The sequence below is a fragment of the Watersipora subatra genome, chromosome 2 (assembly GCF_963576615.1).
Source record: "Watersipora subatra chromosome 2, tzWatSuba1.1, whole genome shotgun sequence".
Lineage (NCBI taxonomy): Eukaryota > Metazoa > Bryozoa > Gymnolaemata > Cheilostomatida > Watersiporidae > Watersipora > Watersipora subatra.
In genome coordinates, this window is record NC_088709.1 from 59620652 (window position 1) to 59647692 (window position 27041).

Genomic DNA, 27041 nt, shown 5'->3' on the forward strand with positions numbered 1-27041 from the left:
TCTTTTGAGCGTTTTAATAAAGATCAAATTTGCCGATTTTATTTTAAGTTCATAAGGAAGTTTCCATGCTTTCGATGGGACATGGCCAAGCGGATGTTTGGTAAAACTTGATATTTTGCAAACCTTTATAAAGGTCGTTAACAAGAATATTTTGCCACTGATGAGGATAATAATGATGCCTAAGAACTACTAAAAGTTTATGTTTGTCTCTACGGCTTCGAATAAAGTGATATTTTACAGCGATAAAAACCGTCTCCATAGCCGTTGGGCAAATAACTTTTTGAATAAATGATGTTGAGGTCGAGTTATCTGAAGCAATTTATCATTGCGTGGGAACGGACCAAACAAATCCGTTCGAGTTAACCTTGTGTTTGAGATGAAATGTTACATTTTATCCGAGGGCGAGTTATCCGAGTTTGACTGTACTTAGCCGCAGAAAGTTACTAAAAAGTTTGGATGGCTCAGCCCGCCAGCTGCCCCAGGGAATACGGGCCTGGTTCACCAATAAAAAAAATTCAATTTGGGACTAGTTTGTAATTGTGAACCGCAGGTAGAATGGTGTGGGTGAGGTCGATAATGCAATTTGATCACTTACTGCCATTTGTTTCTTGGACTATCAATAAACAAAGCTATTTAATTTCGAATTTTTGCTCATTCCTTATGATAGTTTAGTTTCGCACATGAAATTTTCGTGAGAGGATGACTCTGTGAAAACGCAAAAGTGAGATGAGGCGAATACATAAGTGTCCTAGGGTATGACATTTTCATTATTCAGTCATAAGCAGCACATCCACTGTGAAATTTTAATTTTGACAGAAAGTTTTGGTTGATATCATATGGCGGAGAAAGTCGACAGAAATGTTGTCCTGTCGTTGTATGGCGAGGATGGAAAAACATCCTGTTCCATATCGTAAAGCGAAAAGATTTTTTTATAAAAAGGAGATCGTAACCCGAGGTCGCAATGTATTAATTAATAATTTAGTTTGTGTAATCATGAAAAGAATATACAGTATATGGAAAGAGCAATGACTGTGACAAGAACGGCTTTGCCTTGTGGTTACAGACGCTTGTTAGTAGGCTTGCGATATTGAATGTCGGTAAAATCTCATCACTATAACTGGACAGAAGAATGACAGACAACAAACAAACATGGAGAGTTATAGGTAAGCTAGCCGAATGTCCAGAGTTGCACGGGTATTAAAACAGCTTATTAACAATGGCAGATAATGTTGTTGCCCGCCACTTGCTATTAGTTTGGCACAATGCCAACGATGTGCTCAACTCATACATGGGTAGCCAATGCGCTCAATTCATACATGGGTGGCCAATGTGCTCACTCATACATGGGTGGCCAATGTGCTTAACTCATACATGAGTGGCCTATGTGCTCAACTCATACATTGGTCACCGATGTGCTCAACTCATACATTGGTCACCGATGTGCTCAGCTCATACATGGGTGGCCATTGTGCTCAACTTATACATGTGTGGCCAATGTGTTCAGCTCATACATGGGTAGCCAATGTGCTCAACTCATACATGGGTGGCCACTGTGCTCAACTCGTACATGGGTGGTCAATGTGCTCAGCTAAGTGTATTTGTTTTGAAACAAATGGCTTCTTCTGTTTACATAGATGTGATATGATCTATTTTCTCTATGGCTCAGAAGTTGTTAGCAGCGCAATAAAATATATTCACCAATTTTCTTCTACTTTGAATATGGTTTAATTGCTATTTTAAAATAAAATCCCATAAAGCTAGCTAATAGCCAAAATACCGCTACAGCCGAAATTGATCTCTTTGTCAAACATCTTAAATCATTTTTAACCAAATCATTTTAAACAAGACAAGACACTTATGGACAAACCTTTTTTTAGAAATTTAAAATTTATCTGGTTGCTGATACTTATGGTAAATTTGTTTTGGTAGTAGAACTACCAATAGCCAAATGTTGTCACTAAAATAATCTTCATTTACAAATACAAACTATGAAAAATATGGCACTTTTCTATACGTTTACTTGTCTTGAACTTTTGATGTTACTATCCACATGATATCATGTTGGCTTTGCTATACGAGTTATAAGCACTACCAGCCAGCCGAACATAAACATAAATGAAATGTTTAGATGCCATTCACTGTGCAAGTATGGAAGTAAGTTATTTTTGGGCAAACTTAATACAGAGAAAGATATAAATTTTGCTACATACCAAGATAAAAAGAGACATTTAGCAGTGCTAACTGGGATTAGAAGAATGGGTCAACAGGGATGTAGGTCAATAGTCAATAGTGACTGGTCTGCTCAATAGTGATTGGTTGCAACTTCAGCCTTGAAGCAAATCTCTCTCTTGCAATCAGTGCATCAGCGAGTCAGAAATTTATGTCTAGAATCTGTACAATGTCAAAGAAAACCGCACACGATGGAAAATGAATTGGAAAAAGGAAAACCCAGAGGAAGTTTTGCTTAGCATTTCATGGCTAATGGCATCATTTTAATTGACCTGACTAACAGACAGCCCTCATTTTGTCATGCCTGTTGCAATAGCATTTCATCATTTACTTGAAGCAGGCTAAATGAAGGAGAAGAGGTGAAAGAGTATTGCTGCATTGTGCTTCTGATCGGTTTTTTCTAAGGCGGCTGTAACAACCTATTATTAACAATTTACCATTATGGCTCATAACTACAAACAAAAGTCTGCTATCAGTAAGTTATCATATATGAACATGTCATCAGTCCTAAAACTGCTAAAGATCTCACTGAAAAAGATGGTGTTTGATCAGAAGTAATAAAGTCCAGGCAGGGAAAAAAATGAGTTAAGGATTTTAAGGTAACTAATTCGTTTTGTTAAAAGTTAACCCAAGAAGTATATAAATCATATATCTTTAGCATGGTTGCAAACCTTAAGTAATACGCAAACTGGTTCTAAAATTTGTTCCATATATCAAATCTTCCTTGAGACCGAGACGGTAAAGTTTGACACTCAAATATACTTGTTATAGACAATATTACATCGCATGACCTTTTAACCTTTTAGCTCTCACAATGATACTAGCGCTCTGTCTTTTGTCTTTAAAAATGTCTATTAATGAATATTATTAAAAAAAGTCAAGTGCTATAGTGGTATAGAACACCAAAAAAGACATCCTTGCTTCCCGCTGCAATATCTGCATTTACACCATTTTTTTTAGCATTGCTAGAGTTTGTTTCGATTTGAAATTTAAATTTGAGGGTGTTGAGCAAACTGTGAGCAAAATCTGAGCACTTGTAGGCACTAAATACTAATTAACTTATGTACGCTGGTTTGTTATGACATGTATTTGCAAGCTTAAACTCTTGTTGCGTGTTTCAATTTAATGTTATTCCTAAGCTGAGATTAAACTTCTTAAAATAGTTTTATTGGGATTACAAACAGCACTTGGGATACTTTTAGTTTAGGATCTTGTAGTACGATGTGTTAAAGTATCTATCAGAAATTACATCGGAAACATTTTTAGCTATCAAGTGTTCAATAAAATTAAAGGTCAAAGCAATGATATACAGCCCCCTATATGGTGGGGCTGTATATGTACGTCGACATCTTCAGACTTGTAGATTTTTCAAAAATTAATTTAATTATGTAAATATACCGAGCAGTATCAGTGTTATTAGAAAAAACAGCAGCACATGAATTAAGTTGAAAGAAGGCCAGTTCAGAGCCGTTCACGTGATGATAATATAAGCTCCCATACAATAACGGAAGGCATAAAACACTAAGATTGGAGTTGTCTTACGTCTAACAATGTAGTTTCTGTCATAGACATCCGATATCTGGACCATGATTAATCGGACTGCGTTAATGCGCAATATCGACTATCATATAAATTAGGTAGAATTCCTCGATGAATCATATCTCATGACTAAACTGGCAACCGTAGTCGCTAGTAGTCAGGCGAAATAGTCGTCCGCTTAGCGCAAACACTGGAACTACATAATTTATTTTAACGTTGGTAGGATTGAAGTATTTTTTCCATTTTCGTTATTAGTTTTATTAATAGTTGGTCTAACCGTTATTTGTAAATAAAGTCGCGAAGTATGATTGCAAATAACGACGATGATGCTCTAGATCTTTCGATGCATTCTTCAGATGGAGAGGGTGGAATTGGTGTAAGTATTCACATTTTTGTTTTTCCAAGCCTTTATCTTAAGGCTCAACTATCACTGGCAGTTTAGTCATCTGCCATCATGGCGCTGTTTTGCCATTTTTTCACATTTTGGGTTTGTTACACGTAAGATGTTCTAGATCGAGATAGAAATTAAAGCTAAATTAATTAGCTTTTTGTTGGCTAGACTTCTTAAAAATCATGCAGAAGAGTATGTAAGAAATAGTTGGTTGTTTTGTAACACAATGTTTTTCGAACACTTCCAAAACCTTGGATTATATCACTAAGCCAATTAGGGACGGCTCAAATATACAGATTGTACTTTAATTTAGTCAGAGTTGCTATTTTCAAACTACTTAAATAATAGTGAAATATGAAATGCTAAATTATAACCGACTCGATATGTCATTTTAGATAGGCGTAGACCAAACATCCAATTCTGCCTTTCATCGAAAATGTGGCTAGTGTTCTACTACAATAACCTAAGTCGAATGTTATCAAAAGCTCTTTGTAGTTTGAAAACGAGTGAGGAACGGCAGGAAAATTTGAATTGGCATAAGTGATCTAGTCTGATAGTGGCAGGGCAATAAAAATAGAATTACTCAAAGCGATGTGCGAAATATAAAAAAACTATTCTGTTTGGTGTAGACTAACGTCTTTTGTAACATACCATATCTCATATGCCACATCACCTCCTATACAGTGAAGATTTAATGTCAGTGAAAACTGCATTAGTTTAATTTCTTTACTATGTAGTGAATATTTATTGACAAGTAGCACACTCTTGCCCTTTTCAAATAAAAATTCGAACAGCTTCAATTGTGCAACGAAAAGCTACTGTCAAGATTCAGATTGCTATTTTCATAGCCATGTATTTACCTGCTTTGATGCATTATTATAGCCAAATGTTTCAGATGTAGCAATGAGAGTCAACAAAATTTTAACAAACATCATCCTTCAACATAATGTCGTTTATAGTTGTAATGAGAGCCAACATCATCAACCTTCAACGTAATGCGGTTTATAGAAACTATGGAACACAAAGCTACAGAGAACACATTACTCTCAAGAGTGGCAACATTTAGATTAATGCAAGAATCAGCTTTTAAAGGCTTTCTATAATTTTAAAATGGAAAAGGTTGAAACATGACAATCTCCTACTCCTTACATGGATGTAAATATGTTATTGCTGTACTCATGCAGTTCGTTATTCCAATCATTGGAACCAATTTTGCTGTAGATTATTTCCAAGTTTAAATTGAGCAGACTTAAAAATTCATTGTGTCAGAACGGTTTAAATGCATGACAAACCATCGAGCCTCAGAGAATATAAAGACAAATGGTGCCTGTCAGTAGAAACCTATCAGACTGGTAATGTCCTTTTTGGAAGTGCTTAAACACCTTTCTGTTGTGCCAAATGTGTTGGCTGGGTAAAAGCTCTGACTATTACTGAGTGAATTCGTTGACACTCTGATATTACCTTATTCATCAATATTGATGGAATGGTTGTCACTGTTAAAGGTTGACTTGCAACAAAATTCTCATTACAGTTATTTGGTATGGAAAGGTTCACTATGTCTTACTCTGCTGTGTTGTAGGTGCAAAATATGCGGAAGTGTGATTACAAGCTCTTAAAAGCTAAAAAAACGAACAGTTAATCGCAGCTATCACGAAAATGCCGTAAATTGGAATCTCTTTATTTTGACGACGCTCTCAAACACTTCGGTTATTGTTTTAACACGTGGTGTTATCACCTGAATTGAAAGGCCAATAATATAAAACGTCTCGTAGCACTAGTTTATGACAAACACTACGGGTTCTACAAAGAAGCCTGTATCAAAATTTATATAGATGGTCGCTACTTTACAGTTTTGTTTCGGCTTGGTCTAATCATCTAGTCGTAATCTGATCATGCGACCCATACTTCTTACCGAACAGCACGAATAATTTCTGCAGCCTTTTTCTACTATCCCAGGTGACCAACAGGCTCCTCATGTTTATCAGAGGATGATATGCAATTCTTCAAGATAAGGTTAAAAAATTAGACAAATTTTTAAGATAGGTTTTGAGATATTAGTGCTCAAAGTGACAGCATTACAATGATGATGAAACAGACGCTTAAGGACAATAGACATGGTTTTATTGAATGTGTGAAGTATATTTGTGAAAGTATTTCGACAATGAGGTTGCATGAAAGTGTAAGCAGAAGCCATCGTGTTCATCTATGTCCCATTTGAGCTGTTTCGGAAAGGGATTCCGATTTTGTTCGTTTTGGAGCTTTTAAGAGCTATTAATCACATTCCCACATATTTTGCACTTACAACAAAACAGAGTAAGACATGATGAATCTTTTGGTACCAAATAACTCTAATGTGAATTTTGTTGCAAGTCAGCTTTTGAGTATATTGCAATAATCTATCAGGAGCATGAGGCACGAACAGTTCTGGGTTAGCTTCAAGAGAATGCGGATGTTCATTGCAGCAGGTTTTATACCTTGTGTATCATTTAGCGCCACGAATAAGAACCACCAAGTGTAATAAAACCTGATAAGACATTGTGTTTGTATGTTATGCTGAAGCAAACTTTCGATAAAATTGCTAAATTTGAGTTTTTTGTTTGATGATCTTTTGTTCTAGATGAAATTGAGTGTCAGTATATAGAACGGGAACCAGACCTAACCTATCACCTTCAATATACCTGTAAAAGCTATAATCAAAATAGGACTATATTTACATAAGAGTACCTTTTTTTATTGGAAGCGATATAAAATTTAACCGCCTGAAAGAGTTGCATCTGCCGTCACATTTTACTAGTATTTATTAGTCAACAGTTGTGAGGGAGGATGTTTTTATATAGACGTTGGCAAAAGATAAACCTGAGATTTAAGATAAACTGAGTCAGTTGCATGTACTATGTATTAGTTGCTAGTTAGTATGCTACGCTGATGGTTTAGACTAATTTACGACCACTTCTGTCTAAACTATAGTTAAAGTTACTTCCTCGCATTTGCATGTAGGAATTGGATTCAACGATGCTTGAGGAACATGTCTTAGATTCATCAACACCAGCCCACAATCTCAAAAGTATAGCTGAAGAACGATATCGAGTAAGCCAAGCTATTCGTTGTAGTTTTGAGCTTGTATTTGCCACTTCTGTTGTTTTCTGATCACTTTCCATTTTCATCTAGGAAACACTGCTGCTGTGGTACATTAATTTAGCCGCACTTTTCTTTGTCCATTTTGTAGATATGATTGTGTTGTCATTATTATGTTGTGTATTTTCTGAGACATATTTCAATTGTACACCTTGTTATTGCGTGTTTAAGAACCAAACGGTGAGCTGACACTTTTTGGATTTTTGGTAGCACGATGTGGTAGTTGGTATGTGTATGGTAGAGAGTGTTTTTTGATATTTTGGCTCCAATCACATACTCACAATCGTTGAAGACTTATGGTAGAGTTTATGATGATTGATGTACACAATGGTACGCGGGGACCGAGTGGTAGGGATGTCGCTGATACGCGTTATGCATTTTCGTGAAATATTTAAATTATGTTCAAATTATTCACTCGTATTCAATGCTTGTAACCTGTTGTCCACCAACCAATGTTTCTATCTATATATAGAAGTTTTTATTCATTTGCCAGATATTCTCTAATCGACTAAGAAAAGGCAGTGTTTACTGTATGTGTACATAATTAAAAGAGATGTGTAGAGGATAGCCAGAAGTTAATGGGAACACCAGCTGCAATGGTTGTTTGCTCATTTCTCATAGATATTTTATACACCTTTGAAAGTGTACTTATTGGTAAATAGATGTCGGATTACCTGCAGGTCAGTAATCAATGTATTTTTTATTTTTTAATACGGTCGATCAACCTTTAAGGCCATAAATGAATAATTGTATTATCCCCACTGCCCAAAGTGATCTCGAGACCAATCAGAACATTGAGATTGTTTATTGACTATCGATAAATTCGTTCGTAGAAACTTGAAATTTTAAGCGGAATCGGTCCATCTGACAGTCTCTGATGTCATGTATGCTTTTGTTGGTTCCGTTTTTAATCGATCAACTACTTTTTTATCCAAGTTTACACCAGCAACTCGTTGTAAGTCGCGCTACTGATAGCTTGGAGCCAAGGTCATTGCTAAAGATCCATAGGTTAGTATAGAATTAATGAGGAGATATTTAGTTAGTCTTTGTGTTCGTCTGACCAGTTTATCTATCCTTATCCATCTTTACGCAATGTCAAATCTCTAACCCACTTCATTTCATCTCCAGCGTTCCCTTGACAACAGTATAAATGGGCTTACCTTTTCACTACCTTACAATGCCCTACTAGGAACTTTTTTAGTTTGGCCTCCATACATTGTAATACCCGAAGAGTGTCACTAGCGATAGATCCTGGATGTCGATGACTCAACACTCTTTGTGGGTCATTATTATATGCACAGCTTACAACTTCATGTTGTATAAGCTTCCGATGTCGCTTATCTGCTGCAATCATGGATAGAAGATGATTTGGAAGTTGACCTCGGAAATGTGTTTCCTTTTTACAACCATCTCTTTAATGAACAAAATAACATAACACAGAGGGTTTAACAAAAACTATTGAATTGTTTCTTGTGTGGGAAATGCCTTAGTATGTCATGAGGTAGATTGTTGAGGCGGTAGCTGTTCGGTATTTGATTAACACGACGTATATTTTCTTGTTATGTATACATTTTCTTTTGATGAAGCAATTCAGAGTACTAGGAAAATATATTGCTTCAATGGAGACAACTCTTGGAAACTCTCATGGAAACTTCTCTTGGTATAACTTGTTGATAATAGATTCATTAGCCAATATAAAGGCTGCATAAATACTAAAATACACACATAAAATGTTTATAGCCAACAGAGGACAACTAATTTTTATAGGCTGGTATTTAGTTCAATCAAGTGGCAGATTTTTGCATCTGGTTGACCGTTGATCTAAGTGGGTTATTACTAACTTGCATCTGACCGAAGAGGTTCAATGATTAGTCATGTTCGCACTTGTAACTGTTCCTAACATTAGTAATAAATCACTTCCTGACAAGATTTGACCAACGTTTGCTCTAGGCTGATCTGGCAGCTAATGTGGCCTCGATAAAGAGCCAAACAGAACGCAGCAGGTCCGCAATTCAAGGTGTGGAGCTTGGTTCTGAGCAGACAGACTGCGTGCAACGATTTGAGCAGTGGGACGAGGATGAGCAGGTTCTTTTTGTCACCGAGCTCCTCGGTCGAATGTGCCACCACCAGCATGGCCAGGTCAACCATTACCTCAAGCCTATGCTGCAGCGAGACTTCATCACAGCCCTGCCAGGTGCGTCCCGATTGTCATGTTTCTGACTGTTGCCTCATTGTTTTTATCTTGTTAAATTTTGATCAGAAGCTGACTGCCCATAGTTTGTTCAAAGTTTGCTAACTGGGACATCTATCTTAAATAGTCCAATCTTTTGTCTTTAGCTAAAAATAGTGGATTTACTGAAACTATTGGTGACTGAAGTATGTTTTTTCAGTAAGGATTAAGATGGAATGCGGCTTACCGCAGAGAATAAAACTTCCTTACATACTTCTATGAAGAAATGTTTGCTTTACTTATATTATCCCTTGTGTGAGCCAATCACAGCTGGCCCAAATCTGGATGGCCGACACATACCGAGAGCCAAATAAGAGAGTGCAAAGTAATGTTTTTACATGTGACAAGTTTAGTGGTGTGTGCCAAGCTTGTACTTCCCCCACCCCCCTTGTATATAGCTAAATAAAACACAGAATGCAAGGAAGTTAAAAATTCACTGAAATGATTGGCACTTGAATAACTTTCTAATTTTTATTCCATCAGCTCACAGAATTATAACTTACATTATGATTTCATGAGGTGATGTTAGGCCACAGATTTGATTCGTGAACATTTTGAAATGAGTCATTCTTCAAGGAAAAGTTCATCGATATCTTATTGATTGGCCATGTTAATTAGGTTCATTGAATACTGTATTGGTTGATGCTCTAGTTTGTGTCTTTACTCATACCAGTGTAGACAAGATGGCATCGGAGCATGCGAGTGTGGTTTATATTGGTCATATCTATTCTTATGTTCTGATGATGAGGAACTCTACAAGGTGTCCTTGACACATATGCCCAAGTTTTTTAGACCATATGTTGACTAGAATCTAGATATATTGTTTTGTCTGTTTGATGCACCATCACAGCCTTGCTTCACCCATGTATGGTAACCTCATGCAGAGCTAGTGCTGGTATAGTAAACGCTCCTACAATGTAAATTCCCGATAACGTAAAGAATTTATGTGAAGTTTTTGCTTCGTTCTACGCATAAATCTCTATATAACGTAAAGTATCAAGTCGGGCGAGTTCTCATTCTATTTGAACGGTAACCTATCACGCCGCACTTGAGAGAGAAAAAACTATATTATATCTATTATATATATACAATCATTAGGCAATTGATTGGCACAGGTGTTACATCGTCGGTCTACCAGTCTTAATGTCACAAATTGGAGTAGGCCTATCGTCGAATTATATATTTTATCTTAACCTTGACCCCTGAGTACAGATAGACAATGAACAGGTAGTACCGCTCTTTTTGTGGCTCTCAGTCCACAAATTAAAAAGTTATGCCTAGTTTTTTTTTTTTTTTTTATGGCCAAAGGAGTGAGTTTAGAAAGATCTTTGAATGGTTTAGGCAATTAACATGTATATTACTGTTCATATAATAAAAAATCCCTATAAAGTAAACGTTACTGGAAAGGATTATTTACGTTGTAGGAGTGTCTACTGTAGAATAGTCTGCTACGAGCTATTCAAAAGATAGTAAAAAACTTCGATATATTGATTGCTTGTAATTAATATAATTTGTTAATGCACAATAATAAAAAGTTTAAAAAAAGAAATAAATACAGTAATATTTTACATTTCTGTGTTCAATTTTATTTTATATATAATAACAGTTTATATGAGGAGAGACTACATCCTTGAATATGACTGTAGCTGAAAGCTAATTATGCATTATTCTTTGAACCAATTATATATAAAATTAGATTAAAGAATACATTATATACATATGCATATATTTGTTTACTGGATTGCTAGAAAGGTTGTGTGTTAAAATGTCGGAGTAGAGATAAGCGGCGCATTTCGTTGTCGCAACTGGCAGAGGTGATAACCTTAGCAGTTTTAGGACCGATGACACGTTCATATTTGACAATTTACTGATAGCAGACTTTTGTTTGTAGTTATGAGCTGTAATGGTAAATTGTTAATAGAGGGTTGTTACAGCAGCCTTAGGAAAAACCGATCAGAAGCACAATGTAGCAATACTCCTTCACCTTTCCTCCTTCATTTAGCCTGCTTCAAGTAAATGATGAAATACTATTGCAACAGACGTGACAAAATGAGGGATTTTTTGTTAGTCAAATCAATTAAACCGATGCCATTCATTATAAAATACTAAGCAAAACTTCCTCTGGGTTTTCCTTCTTCCAAGTCATTTTCCATCTCGTGCTATTTTCGCTGACAGTGTTCAGATGAGGATATTATTCTAGACATAAATTTCTGACTCGCTGATTCACAATTGCTAGAGATGGAGATTTGCTTCCAGATTGAAGTTGAAACCAATCACTATTGAGTGCACCACTGTTGAACTTGTGGGAATGTTCGGTCTGTATCTGTTTTATCTTTGCTTCATCAAGAACACTTTGCTATACAAGTGTTCTTGATGAAGAACTTTCTTTATAGGTTCTAGGGCTAATAGCGGATAAACTGGCCAACATCATTGTCGTCATGATCAATTGGCAACCGCTCCTTCGTACCTCTTTACTCAGCGGAACAAATGTAGTGGTTATAATTATTTCTCGCTCACCATTTAGCTTAGTTTTGCTATAGAAAATTGTGTACTAGTTTTTGTCACCCGTGCAAATGCACCCGTCTGCAGTCGCCATTTTCATTATTTTCTGCAATTGCTGTAGCATGTCATTGTGATAGAGCTATCCATGTTCAATATACCCGCAGTTATTGCAATTTGGATATACAGTGAAACATGGATAACTCGCCCTCGGATATAGCGAACACATGGTTAACTCGAATGGATTTGCTTGGTCCGTTTCCGCGCAATGATAAATGGCTCTATATAACTCGAACTCAACACTGTTATAACGAACTGTTTTTTGCCCAACGGCTACCGAAACGGTTGCTATCGCTTTAGAAAATCACTTTATTCCAAGCCATAGAGGTAAACCTCAACTTTTCGTAATTCATAAGCGTCGTTATTACCTCCATCGGCAAAATATTTTTGTCAACGACTTTTCTAAAGGTTTGGTGAAATTTGATTTATCCTGATATACGATGAATAGCACGGGCTAGCCGGGTCACGCTCGCAAGGATTTTCGCCACGCACATACAAAACAAAAACAGCATGTTTTTGTTTTGTATTTGCGTGGCGAAAATCTTTGAGTGCGTGACCCGGCTAGCCCGTGATGAATAGTTGTCCGACGTTGATTCCGTGTTGAATCAACGTCGGAATGTTGAATGTTTAAAACGTCTTAAAAATTGTTGTAATTAAACGTATACGTTGTCTTAACTAAAAAAACTATTCATTGTTTGACCTAAACACAGAATACGTGTGTACATTCAATAAGTATACATTCAAAAAGCGTGAGTGATATGCAATGTACCGTAAAACCTCGTAGAACTTTTAATTGAACTGCCTCGGAGTGTTGCTCTTAACGAATCCCAGCTAAAGTAAGGTAATCTTTGCATAAACTTCAAGAAAAATCAGCAAAATTGATCGCGGGTAAAACGCTCAAAAGAAAAAGATGTCTTTTCTTTTGAGCATTTCAGCAACGATCAAGTTTTGCCAATGTCAATCTAAAAAACGTCCTGGCAATAACATCACCTCAAACAACAAACCAATCTCAAGTGATAGAAAAATCTCTATACTTTTTGATAAAAACGTTTTAAGCTTTACATTAGAAGCATTAAATTTGAAACAAGTCATTTGTGCTTTTGATTTATATTATAGTTTGTATATGTACATGTATCTACTAATAAATAAGTAAATACATGGACTTGTGACAGTGCTCTGATAACTTGAACGCTCTGATAATTCGAACACTTTTGCTCGGTCCCTTGAAGTTTGAGTTATCCGAGTTTCACTGTATTTAGTAGAGGTATTAGCATGATTGGATATACATGTATCTATTGTATGTGCCTACGAGGCATTTAATGATGAACTATGGCCTTGGGATATAGGTGACCCCGATAGCTGTTTTTCATTTCAGAAGTTCCCTAGTTTTCTGCATGTCTGTGATACAGGCTTAATTTTTCTAATGAGAACTTTATTGTTATGCTTCTTTGAGATTACAAAGTTACACGATACATTGATTGCAGCCATACAGTTACTCCCTGCGCTTGGCTTCACTCTCCACTACACATAAGACTGTTTGTTCCAGGCTGGTAGTATCAGCCGATGTGCTATACATGTATTTCTTGAAAAACCGTTTCATATAGTGGATGTTGTTTAGTCGAGCGGAACTTCCTTTGTCTAGGCATAAACGATAGGATGAGACGACATAGACACTGATGTTAACACTCCCTAGTGAGTGGTCAGAACAATGGAGGGCCAGGTTATTAACATGGTTTCCTTTGGCCCTCTCATCATTTGGTATCATCCAAATTTCCGCTGTTGATAGGTCATTGTCCCATTGCTAGTAGGACATGTAATTACAAGCAGCAGGGAGTTCCAGCTTAGTCTGTCATGGTAGATGAGTCATCAAGCCACAAATTATATTAAGCTGTCCTATTTGTAGCCAAAGGGATGGATCATGTTGCCGAGAAGATTCTGGGATATCTAGATGCCAAATCATTGTGTGCTGCTGAGCGGGTTTGTAAAGAGTGGCGTCGAGTAATCAGCGATGGAATGCTCTGGAAAAAGTTGATAGAGCACATGGTGCGGACTGATTCGTTATGGCGAGGCCTAGCAGAGAGGAAAGGATGGTGAGTAGTCGTATATACGACTTGCATTGCGTATATCAGCCGAGTTTATTGAGATGGGAAAATATTTGAAAAGTTATCTTTTGTATGAGCATGTATGCTGATCTAACCTAATTCACAAAGAGCTTGGACCAATTAACCCTTTCGCTGCCAAAGACGCATTTATGCGTTTTCTAGGGTCGACTGCCATAGACGCATTTTTGCGACTTTCCCAGCAATTGCGTAGTAACTTAATTTGATTATTCGTTGACAACATAACCCATGGTCTTCAAGACTTTTGTGAAATTGACGGTGTTGTCCGAAGATTTCTCTATATAATTACCTAAAACAACGAAGCAATTCGAAACCTTTGTTTGAGAGTTTCTAATCTAAAACTGAACAATTTTTGTGTAAGTTCATTAAGTACCGCGAGTCAGAAAACAGGTAATTAGTTATGTTGATGACGTTATAGCCAATTCAGATTTTCGTGATTATACAGGTGATTAAATTATAGTAGCAGCACTGTTTCTGATAGTGGTGAAAGTAATGGTTTTGTAAGAGTAAGGAACATTGTGGAGGATCGTTTTAGCTTCGCATCGATCGTAGCTTCACATAGCTTTATCATCGCACAAAGTATAGATCCATTGAATTTTTGCATAGCAGTGTTGGTTAAAATGTTGGCAAAATAAAATATGTAACAAAAATGTTCTAGATAGAGATTGAAATTGAGAAAAATACTGTTTACATATCATGAAGTAATATCGGCAAATTTCGGTAAAATGGCTGGCACTTGGCAGATAGCCGAATTTGTACATGGTTGGCAGTGAAAGGTTTAATACAATAAAGGGGTGTTTGTATTTTCAAATGGTCTACTTAACCCACTGTCTCTTAAGCAACACTTGACTTGTTAGTAAAGGTTATCTATTAGTTATGCTTCCAACTTCCACATTTGGGCAGAAGATATATTCTTTGAAACTCTTTCAACTTTATTCAAAGGATGCTCTGAAGAGTGTGTTTCTTCTGCAAGTTTTTGGTTTTTGGGATCACAGCCTATGTGGAAATTGCTTCATTAGCATAAAAGTCATGTCAAATCCCACATTGCATATAACGCTGTTTTAAAAACACCATGAAATGTATTGTGCCGAAGTCCATGTTTTTGTTTAAAACTTTCACATGAAGATCATTACAGTTCGTTGCGTTCAACCAGCTTTTAGTCTGGCTCCTAGTCTCATTGGTAAACTTTTTTCAAAGATGGCTGCCAATAGACAAACTGAATATACTTTTTTAAATGCCTAAAATCTATGGTAGTGCACGATGCTGCTATTGTACCATTGCTCGTCAATATTGAGGTCGGGTGTCCATTATACGTGTGAAGAGGAACTGGTCTGTCACCTGGGGTCTACAGAGTTTATCTTCTACTCTTAGGAAACACCAACTTAAAGTTTGACTTGCAACAAAATTCACATTACAGTTATTTGGTATCAAAAGATTCGCCATGTCTTACTCTGTTGTGTTGTAGGTGCAAAATATGTGGAAATGTGATTACAAGCTCTTAAAAGCTAAAAAAACGAAAAGCCGCCATAGATTGGAATCTGTTTATTTCTCTGACGTAGTCGTTACAGTTGGTTATTGTTCAGTCATCTTATGTTCTCACGTGAATTGAAAGGCCAATAAAAGGCTCAATATAAAACTTATCGTAACACTAGTTTATGACAAACATTTCGGGTTTTACCAAAGACCCCGTATCAAATATAGATAAACCCTACCGTACAGTTTTGTTTCGGCTTGGTCTAATCGTCTAGTCATAATCTGATCATGTGACCCATACTTCGGGATTAATTTCTGCAGCATTTTTCGATTATCACAGATGACCAACAGGCTCGTCATGTTTATCAGACAATGATATGTACTCCTTCGAGCTAAGTTAAAAAAATTAAACGAATTTTTACGGTAGGTTAACCCTTTCAGCCCTAATTATTTTCTAGTTGAGTGCCCCCCTGGCCTAATTAATTTTTCACACTCAATATTTAATAAAGTGAGGTGTGTTAGATTGAGCATAAATAAAGCTGCGTTCAAGATAAATGGAAATAGTTTTTTGTAACTTGTTGGTAACATTCTTAGCTACATTTTGATACTAATATATACACATTAGGTTAATCTATATAGGATGTTATTGATAAGATTCAAATCGATACTTTTTTTGGAAATCGAAAAGTCTAAGTTTGGTTGCTACTACCAGTCAGCTTTTTGGTTGATAACACTTCAGTAACATATTAGGATGACAAGAAAATGTGTTATCATCAAGTTGCAAAAAAAAATTTAGAGTTCTAACCAATAGAACTGAAATTATGAGCCTATACGCAATATTATGGCATAATGTAGTTTCCGTTCCATTGTTCAATCAATTGGTATATAAGGTCTTTATATCATATTTACATTCTATAAGGACAACATTTATTGCAGTTATGATAATAAACACGAGATGCAAACAACTGGAGTACAAAACTAATATAATTTATCGTTTTTATCAACTAAAATTGTGAAAAGATTCGTCAAATAAATTTTTTTTCTTCGAAAAATTTAAAAGTTATAACAATTTAGTAATTTTGACGTAGTACAATTGAAACCCGCCTTGTGCTGCTAATAAACGGTCATATTGTTGTTGTAGATCGCTGTCACTGCTAAATTCTTCACCTGAACTAATTATTACGTTAGATTGTAAGATATAGCCGGCGTCTTTCGGCGAACGCATTCAATATGGCGACCTCCAGAGTTGAAGTTTGAAATCTATCACGGGATTTGCCTAGTAAAATGCTTTTATCCAACCACATTTCTGGTATCAAAACTATCCTCAGACTGTTATCTTTCGAAATAAAGCTATAAAAAAACGATAAACACAAAAGGAGTATCAATAAAGTTACTCAGAAAGTGTCCCGAAAGTGTTGGCTTCAGGCCCAAGTGTGAACAACTTCTCCCGAAATAGTTGGCATCAGGGGTGAGAGGGTTAATAGGATATCAGTGCTGAAAGTGACAGCATTACAATGACGGTAAAATTGACGCGTAAGAACAATAGACATGGTTTTATTGAATGTGTGAAGTATATTCGGGAAAGTATTTCAACGAATGAGGTTGCTTAAAAGTGTAAACAGAAGCCATATTGTACAACTACGTCCCATTGGAGCCGTTTTGGAAAGAGAATCCAAACTACGGCGGGTCTCGTGTGGCTGCGATTAACTGTTCGTTTTTTAGCTTTTAAGAACTTGTAATCACATTTCCACGTATTTTGCACCTACAACACAACAGAGTAAAACATGGTGAATCTTTTGATATCAAATAACTGTAATGTGAATTTGGTTGCAAGTCAACCTTTAAGAACAAAATACATTGTACATCTGAATTGTTGAGTAACTCCATTGCTGACTGCTCTGATCCAATAGCTAGTCTAATTTCGTTTTCAGTTTATCCGAGCAAATATGGCTTTCATTCAGATGGGTCAGGCTGAAACAATATCTGCAACGGTCATATCAATTTAGTACTTTCCTCTGCAAGTTCGAAAGCTTCCACCTCTCATACAATACCTACTATTCAGTGGGAAATCTTTAAAGGCAAACATTGGGGGTCTTCATCATTTCCTGTAGCAAGCCAAGGGTCATTTACTATTCCATGTCTTCTAGCTACGAATAGACCGAACTTACATATCTTATAGGAAACACTCAGTTAATTTGTCATTACATGCTAGACAGTGGCTCAGTCACCAGCGCATACTTCCTGTATAGGAAGTAGTTGTTGTTGATGTTAAAATTACCTTTGGAATCATTGTTGTATAAGCAAATTTGGTCTCAATTACCCAATCAAATGCGAGTAGTTATAGGAATGGGGATTATCAGGAAATTTGGCAGAATTAATCAGGCTGTGAAACCGGGAGTAGCACGTCTGCTTGTAAATTCTCTTTATTTTGATGAAGTATAGGAAGATATATTTTGTATCAAACATGACAGAAACTGACACCTATTCAACAACTGGAAGGGATTAGCTTTGTGGAGACTGATGAATGATGTCCTATTATCTAGCTACCTCACTGGCGGAGTTGTATGCAGAGACAGGTTTCTGTCTTCCTCGAGTGTAACGGAACTATCTGGAGAGTTCTCTTTTCTGTAATAGGTTCTTTTGGTTATTTCTGTTTTACAAAATATGGAGTCTAAGTTCCTGCGCAATTTTGGGATACTTCTTCCCAGAGCCTCTGCTGTCCATCTACGATTATCACGGTTTATTTCATCGGGCACTTCTGGTTTAAACTTCTTGAGACTGTACCTAGGCTTTACCCTTCTTGGCTAGCTAGGAAGTTGGCCTACTCTTCTTAATCAAACGTTTGTATAGACTAGTAGCAGGCGTGACTAGGCCTAATCTATTATCCAAGGACCGTTTGTCTGTGACAGCATTAGCTTTTATCCAGTTAAACATTCCTCAAGGCAGTGCCTGTGGATAGTCTTTGTTCCTGTTATTGTTTTATGCTAAGCAAACATTGTGGCCTGTCATAGTAATCGATACAGCCCTATGCTTCCAACCGTTATGCAATTTATGGTTTTGGACTCTGGGTGTGCTGCTTGATGTGTATCAAAGCTGTTTTGGCTCCTATCCAATGTAATGGATGCTTCTTAAGAATGCTGTTAACCAGCTGTAGTTGATGACTGTCTCTACAACTGTGTTGTAATATAGCAATTATTTCTTATCATCCTTCAAAGGGCTCTGGAGTTCTCTGAGCATTGAGGCCCTTGAGTTCAAGTCGTGCACCCTTCACGCCTTCAGAAGTGCGGTAGTTGACGCTTTTATTGGGGTACCTGATGGTACATAGTGAACTGATCAGAATCAGTCAACTTAGGCTTATGATAACTGAATGATGTCGTATAGCATCTCCTTGGACGCTAAAAATGTTTCATTAGATCCTTCCGTGGGTAATCAATAGAGTAATTTATGAGTCACATAAAGTTGAAAGCAGCATATGGTAAATGATTCAAGTTTATGGATCTACATAGGACCACATAATTTCTTCCACTATGGATATTCTTTGATATTCTGTCATATATAGGCCTACACCCATGTAGGGTACGTGTGACGCTGGAAGTGCCCTAATCTTTCAATAAAAGTACCATTAGAGTAATACTTGTTGTGTTTTGCACACATGCAAATAATCATATTTGATCGTAGAAAAGGTTGATCAGTTTTTCACAGTCTGCTATAGGGGTTTCTGAAGGCTCATGAGTCCTTTTAAATCTCGTGATGCATGTTTTTATAGGTTCTGCTACAGGCATGAAGATGTTTTTTAAAACCGGTGGACTTAGTTACTTGAAAGTATTTGTGAAAATCAAAATTCCATACATGGAAGTGCCTTTGGAGCTGAGATGATCACCATTCTTTGTGGTGTAAATAAGCAAGATGGAATATTACTTACACCATTCTAGGAAGAGCCAAAGCTCCATGGGAATTTGTACTTTAATAGATAACACTTAGTTAATAGCAGGTCACATACTCATTAAGGCCATTGCATGATTAATCTTCCTGATTTACTAATGTCTTGACAGATCAGATATAATGTCTTTTCCAGGATTGAGCAGTTGTTCAAGCCTAGTTGCATGATGGCTGCTGCCTGTCATGATGACTGTTATTACAGGAAACTCTACCCCACGATTATAGACGACATTGAAGTGAGTGCATAACTAACTTTCACCTAACTAGTCCTCTCTTGTCATAACCCCCTTAATTTCTTTATCACATCACTCTATCAGCTTCTTTGCGGTTGTATTACCGCTTTCATTCCCACTATTTTATCTCTCCTTTTTCAGCACACCCCTCCTTCCATTCTTTATCTCTCACCTTTTCACCTCACTATCTTTTCACGCCTTCTTGTCTGGAGTTACCACGCAACAGGTGTTACCGTTACTCTCGCCCTAGGTTACCATTTGTATTCATGTCAATTTCACACTGAAGGAGGCGAGAATGACATTGTGGAGTTGGATTTCATGAATTGATCTATCTATAGATCGTTTTAAACTAACTCTGGAATATTAACCCTCTGCTATACCGCTGCCACCCATTAAGTTTCATTGATTACTTGACACAATAAAATTGTTTATTTGCGTAAGCCTTCAACCAGTCAATTATCTGATAGTGAGCTTGCGCAACCACTCCCTGTTACACAGCGATATCGCATCTATGACCTTACTTCAATAGACTATTATGTTTACATAGCATAACATATATTTTAAAGCCGAATGTCAAATGAGTCCATCGCAGCATGGTCTGTTTACACTGGCTAGCGCTCACTTCCTCTCCTAATTACTAGGCTGCTAGTCGCCCTTGACAATCATAGCGGGACACTTGTCACCGATGTCTCAATATGGAAGTGGAACCTAAATGTGGCTCTTTAGCTGTTGGGCTTTCCCAGCATCGTGTGAGAATACCTCCTTATCAGCATATGGCAGTTCACAGCCTAGCATACCTACTTGCCAAATGATAAGGCTGGGGCTCTTCCTGAGCTTCTGTGATCTTTTTTATTGTTATCATATATGTGCATCTAGAGTTGGCATTGTTTATAAAGAGAATAAATTCTAATGTATTTTATTGTTCTACGTGACTTTAAATGTTGAACATTATAAAACCGACAGAAGAATGGCTGAGAATAAAGATGTCATATGATGCGCTAAAAAGAGCGGGCTAAAGGCGTGGTCACACGAGCACCGAACCGACGTAGGATTGGTTCGGAGGCTGGTTCGGTTCGTGGCACATATCACACGGCCACCGAAGTAACTTCGCTTCCTAGATACCATGCGTATAGAGACAGGACACGGTTTCATTAGTAGTTGTTATGTATTTGAGTTAAATATTTCTATTGTAAACAAAAAAAACTTTGAGGAACAATTATAAATTATAATTACACAGCAGATTTATCAGAAGATCGTTCGGCTGCTCAAAATAAATCACTCGATACAAATATTTTGCTAACCCCTCCCATCAACATAATTATATTTTTTTTATTAACATATGAATGTTTTTCTATGCTGAGTAATTAACAAACAAAAACAGTCTTCATCATAGTACTGTGGTTTTACATAAATAAATCAGTCAACGATAGTTCATCAGGATGAATATGACACATTACTTATATTTTACACGAAAGAAAATCACAACCATTCCCTTACATTTATGCAAAACTTAAGTGCAACATCTTACATTTATGCAACCCAATCACAAGTCCGGGTGAACCTTGTCGTAAATCGCTTCATGTTGTTTATTTAACGAAATAAAAGTATCGTCCCATTTCTTTTTTAACTTCACTCACACGCACGTAAGAAGAAATGTGACGCGTGCTCGCTAGAATTCTAGAATTTTAACCAGCCAATAAGAGCAAGGGTTCGGCACGAAATTTCGAGCAGTACCGAAATAGTTCGTTTCGGCCAGGAATGTCTCAGCCGAACTTTTTAGAGCTGAAAACGACGTCGTTTTGCGTCATTTAGTTCGGTTCGGCGCTTGTGTGACCACCCCTTAACATGCTTAGCCCGTGTATTCACTACTGCATTTGACTACGTACCCATCCTTTTAGACAAACATCTTTACACCACTATTCTTGTTAGATTTACATCACGTACAGCAAACGCCTGCCCACTTATATCATATCTAGCATACTATATATCTATAGTTGCGAAGATACTGACAGTATCGAGAAGAGACTGACGGAATTGAAACGCGTAACGCTACAACATGAACGATTAGCTGATATCAACTATCACAGCGATAACAACTAGTGATGTTGTTTTGCATGTCTTTTTCTTCTGGGCGTTTCAACCGTAATCAGGTTTTGTCGATTTTAATCTTGAAACATTCTGGCAGTCCAGTTGCTTCAAATGCAAAAAAATTTGCTAATAATAGAAAAATACGGATAGGCCTACTTTTTGATAAACTCTACTAAAATTTTGTGTGAGTTCATCTTCAAGGTCCAAAATGATGAGGTGATGTCTTCGGTTTGTTTAGATCACCCACAATCCTTATGCACTTTACTATTCATGTATCTTGCCTTCTGTTGGGGTTTCATATTGTAGCTCGAAGTCTAGATACAGTAATGGTATTGTTTATAACAAACACACTTTTGGGTCATTTATTAGTATCAAGATTCCATAGAGACTGCTGATTGGCTGTTTTATTAACCCTTTCGATACCAAGCTCATACGGCTGGGAATGGCCCAGCATACTGGACCTGTCAGCTAGCAATTTTATAGTTTGACATGGCTACGAGAAGGCTGACCTAGCTTACCTCCAAATGGTCGTAGATCTTTAAATAAATATGCATTTAAAAGCTGAGAAATATTTCTACAAGCTGATAAATATTGCTTGCAATTAACTCCTGAAAATCTCATAGACTGCACTGCAAAAAGTTGATCTTTCAATTTTTATTTCATCATTCTAAATTTGACGGCGTATTTTTTATTTTATAATAATATTTAACAATTTTGCAGTAAACCCATTGCACTTAATGATATGTTTGCTAGAGTTTGCAGTAGAAACTGGGTTATGTGCAGTAAAAGATGAGTTATTAGCATCAATTCACTGAAAGCTGAGTTCAGATAACTGCAATGGTGCTTTCAAAAATGATTTAAAGTATGCTATAAATCTGCAAATTACTAAGTTACACAATAATAATCTATCAAATACTACAATTATATATATTTAAAAACAAGTCACATAAACAATATTCATAATGTATACAAAAACAAAGGTGAATATTTTTTAAACAAAAATCTGCATCGTTTGCTCGGCCAGTTGCGTTTTGATTGTTGCATTGGCTTGGACTCATTTCGTTTTTTTCTGCCCGTCAATGCCTTCTGCAGTATCTTCTGACCTCAACTCTTCTGCATAACTCAACTAGTCCATATTAGCATCCAAACATTTTCTTAGCAGAGCAAAACTTACGCGTTGTCATGTACAATACAAGTTTTTTTTATAAATACAGTCATACTTCGACTTACGAGTGCCCCAAAATACGACAAACTTGAGATACGAGCCAGCTTTTAAGCAAGTTTTAGCACAAACATACGAGCCATGTTTGAGATACGAGCACGCGAGTCAGTCGCCAGGTACGTCAGAGGTGTCTCAAGAGAACTGCATCACTGCATTTTTTAACTGCCAGCTTATACTTTTGCATCGTGTTTTTTGTGTGTGTTTGTCAGTGTAGAATTAAGGGAATTAAAAGTACTGTGCGTAAACCGAAAGCCAACTGGTACAATGAAGGATGATGCAAAGAAAAAGTGAATGATAACACTTGATATTAAACATGAAATTATTGAAAGTTATGAGAAAAGTGTATGCGTAATTGAGCTGGCTCGCCATTAGGACAGAAATACATCCACAATAAGCAAAATTATCAAACAGAAGGACAATATTAAGGGCATTAAGTCTGCAAAAGGACTAACCATAGTTTCCAAACGGCGGAGCGATTTTCATGATGAGATGGTGAGACTGCCTATGTTTTGGATAAAAGACAAGCAATTGGCCGGCGACAGCATAACTGAAACGATACTATGTAGAAGGGTCAGTGCTATCTATCAAGACTTAAAAGTAAAGCAGAAAGGCGAGACTCCGACGTCAGAGAAAACATTCAAAACGAGTCCTGGCTGGTTCGTCAATTTTAAAAAATGCGCTGCGATACGCTCGGTTGTGAGGCATGGGAAAGCGGCAGTTTTGGACTCAAAAGCCTCTGCGGAATATATCAACACATTTGCCTTGATAATAATGCAGCAAGGTTACACCTCGCAAGTGTTCAACTGCGATGAAAGTGGTCTTATTTGAAAAAGATACCCAGGCGTACATTCATCACGACCGAAGAGAAGAGTTTACCGGGACGTAAACCCATGAAAGGCTATCATACTTAAGCCTTATGTGGCAATGCCAGCGGTGACTGTAAGGTCAAACCATTGTTGGTGTATCACTCGGAGAACCCACGTACTTTCAACAGACAGATGATGTTGAAAGAACAACTCCAAGTTATGTGGCGAGCTAATTCGAAGGCTTGGGTTACGCGACAGTTTTCATGGAATGGGTTAATCTGTGCTGGTATGGGTTAATCTGTTAATCCTTTCAGTCAAAAAGTATTTGACTGAAAGGAAGCTGTCGATGAAATGCCTCGTGGTCCTCGACAATACTCCTGGTCATCCTCATGGCCTTGAAGGAAATATTTTTGACGAATACAACTTCATCAAAGTCCTTTATCTTCCTCTCGATACCACCCCACTCTTTCAGCCCATGGATCAATAAGTGATTTCAAATTTTAAAAAACTGTACACTAAATATTTATTCAAAAATGCTTTGATTCGCACACTTACAAAATTATCGAAAGACTATGTTAACATTGTCCATTGTTTAAAAATCGTTGGCGATGCGTGGCAGGGTGTTACACAACGAGTCCTAAACTCGACGTGGAAGAAATTGTGACCAGCTTCCGTCGCTGAAGGACATTGCAGAGGGGGCCGAAGCAGCATACCCTGATGACACTGAACAAGTCTTAACAGATGAAATTGTTTTGCTTGAAAAGTCCATGAAGCTATAGGTTGATGAGACAGACGTGACCGACCTTGTCAAGAAGCAGCAAGAATAACTCACGACACAGGAGTTAATAGAGCTTCAGGAGATGAAATATTCTGTGGAATTACACGAGCTCAGTAGCTAAGAGGAAAATGAAAATGTAAAAGAGGACAGCATTTTTACTAAGAAATAAAAATATGTTAGAAAGATTGCACGAGTTTACAGAATTTGTAAAAATTAGTCATTCGGACAAGTTGGCTAGTGGTCGTGCATAAGCCCTTTGTCACGACACCTGTATTCGCCCTTTTCGCAACATATTGAAAGGGTGACAAAGGCAAACGTCTTTAGATAGGTATATCTTGAATTGACCGGCTAATAGTGAGAGCGAAACGAAGAAAAAATTAGCTAAGCCATGAGAAGAAATTTAAAACTATGAACGCCAAAGAAATTTTAATTACGTTAAGTTTAAAACAAAAGTTTGCTTTCAAGTCAGTGCATCGGAATACAAAATTATCGAAGTCAAATGTTGTAATTAAGGATAAAGTTTCTCTCCCTCCTTGGCAAATGCTAGCGTTAGCTGCTATTGTATGTATTTAATTTTACATTTTAATTAATCACATTTTCTTGCATTGTTTTTTATTTGTTGCTTTTTGAAAGCATTTGCTAAGTTAAGACAATTACCAACACGTTTTTATGTTACAATATCTCATTTTAAGTGTTTTTTGTGTTTTTCAGAGTATGGAAACCAATCAATGTATATTTAATTGTTCTATATAGAAATAAATTGCGTCCCAGAACATGTTAAGCTTGTAAGCTGAGGTATGACTGTAAAGTGAATCATCTAATCATGTGTCCAGCTTTCTCGTGCATGCAAAGCACAAACTTTAGCCTCAAACTAGTAGTACAAGTTCTATCGTAAACACTCAACCGAAAATAATTGTTACAATGCAAATTTACAAACAAATCATAGGATTTTAAAAAGGTCTATGGAAGACTGAATTACACAGTGACAAGTCCCTTATTATGATATACTCAATTTTGGTATGGAAAGGGTTAAACACCTCAAGCATCTTGAAATCTTAAGAACATCCGCTTTTGTTGCTCCCTGTGCTAGTGCCAGGTGTATGAATGAAAGATGTGTACCAATGATAGATCACCAGTGCTTTGACATAACACTGCCCATAGAATCATTACTTCTCAAGGGAATAACAATTCCATGAAGTATGTAAGGGCAGCAAATGATAAGGGCAGCAAAAACATCACACGCAAAATAAGCGCTTTTAGCATATGTAGTTGCTTTCATGTGGGGGAGACAATCATCTAGTCTTGTTCAACCATTTTCTTCAACTGACCTAGGTATATTTTGACATTTTGTTGGAAGGTATGAGGGTGTCTTATCGTCTGTCATATCTTGTAGAGAATAGACACAAACTGGAGGACAGGCAAACACAACCTCCAGAAGATCATATGCAATAGCGAAACGAGCAAGGGCGTTTACTGCCTCCAATACGATGACAAAAAGATTATCAGTGGCCTCAGGGATAATTCTATTAAGGTAGTTAACCTATTGATGGTGTTTAGGCTGTGATAATTCTATTAAAGTAGTGATCTGCCGATGGTTTTTAGGCTATGATCATTCTATTAAGGTAGCGACCTGCCGATGGTTTTTAGGCTATGATAATTTTATTAAAGTAGTGACCTGTCAATGGTTTTTAGACTGTGATAGTTCTATTAAAGTAGTGACCTGTCTATGGTTTTTAGACTGATAATTCTATTAAAGTAGTGACCTGTCAATGGTTTTTAGGCTATGATAATTCTATTAAATTAGTTACCTGTCAATAGTTTTTAGGCTGTGATATTATGCTATTAAGTTTAGACTCAAGTAAACAAGATGCATAACTAGTCAGTCATCTTACTCATATACTCCCAGTCGTCACTGTAGGGTCCCTTTAGTTCAATCGCTCTCGATTGAACTAACTGCGAATTAGTCAACTTTGGGTTAAGAGAATGGCTTTATTTATTCCACGGCGGATAGTTCAGTTCTTCATTTTTTGTTGGCATTCTGTTAAGGTATTTCAGTGTGCATTAGTTCTTGCTATTCAAGCTATTTCAAAATTTAGTTTTTTAGAGTCAAATTTCTGTAAAAGATTTATGGTCATACCATTGGTTTGTAGTGCCCATGTGTCCTTTGACTGTCCGCCAATCGATTATGGAACAATATGAATGGTTAAAATTGTGTTTTTTAAAAACTCTATTAGCCGACCGAACTGAACAAACGAGAATAATCGAGCTATAACAGCAACCAACCGAAAGAAAATACAGC

General features: G+C 36.9%; 1 protein-coding gene across 1 annotated transcript in view; it reads left to right on the plus strand.

The window, feature by feature from the left end:
• The first annotated feature begins 3915 nt into the window (after nt 1-3915).
• LOC137388842 (beta-TrCP-like) overlaps nt 3916-27041 on the plus strand; it is a 33483-nt gene continuing 10357 nt past the window's right edge. The window contains exons 1-6 of the mRNA XM_068075304.1: nt 3916-4144; nt 7157-7246; nt 9245-9488; nt 13987-14173; nt 19752-19851; nt 26136-26273. Coding sequence (XP_067931405.1) covers nt 4073-4144; nt 7157-7246; nt 9245-9488; nt 13987-14173; nt 19752-19851; nt 26136-26273 — 831 coding nt within the window. The 5' untranslated portion in view covers nt 3916-4072. The remainder of the gene's footprint in view (nt 4145-7156; nt 7247-9244; nt 9489-13986; nt 14174-19751; nt 19852-26135; nt 26274-27041) is intronic.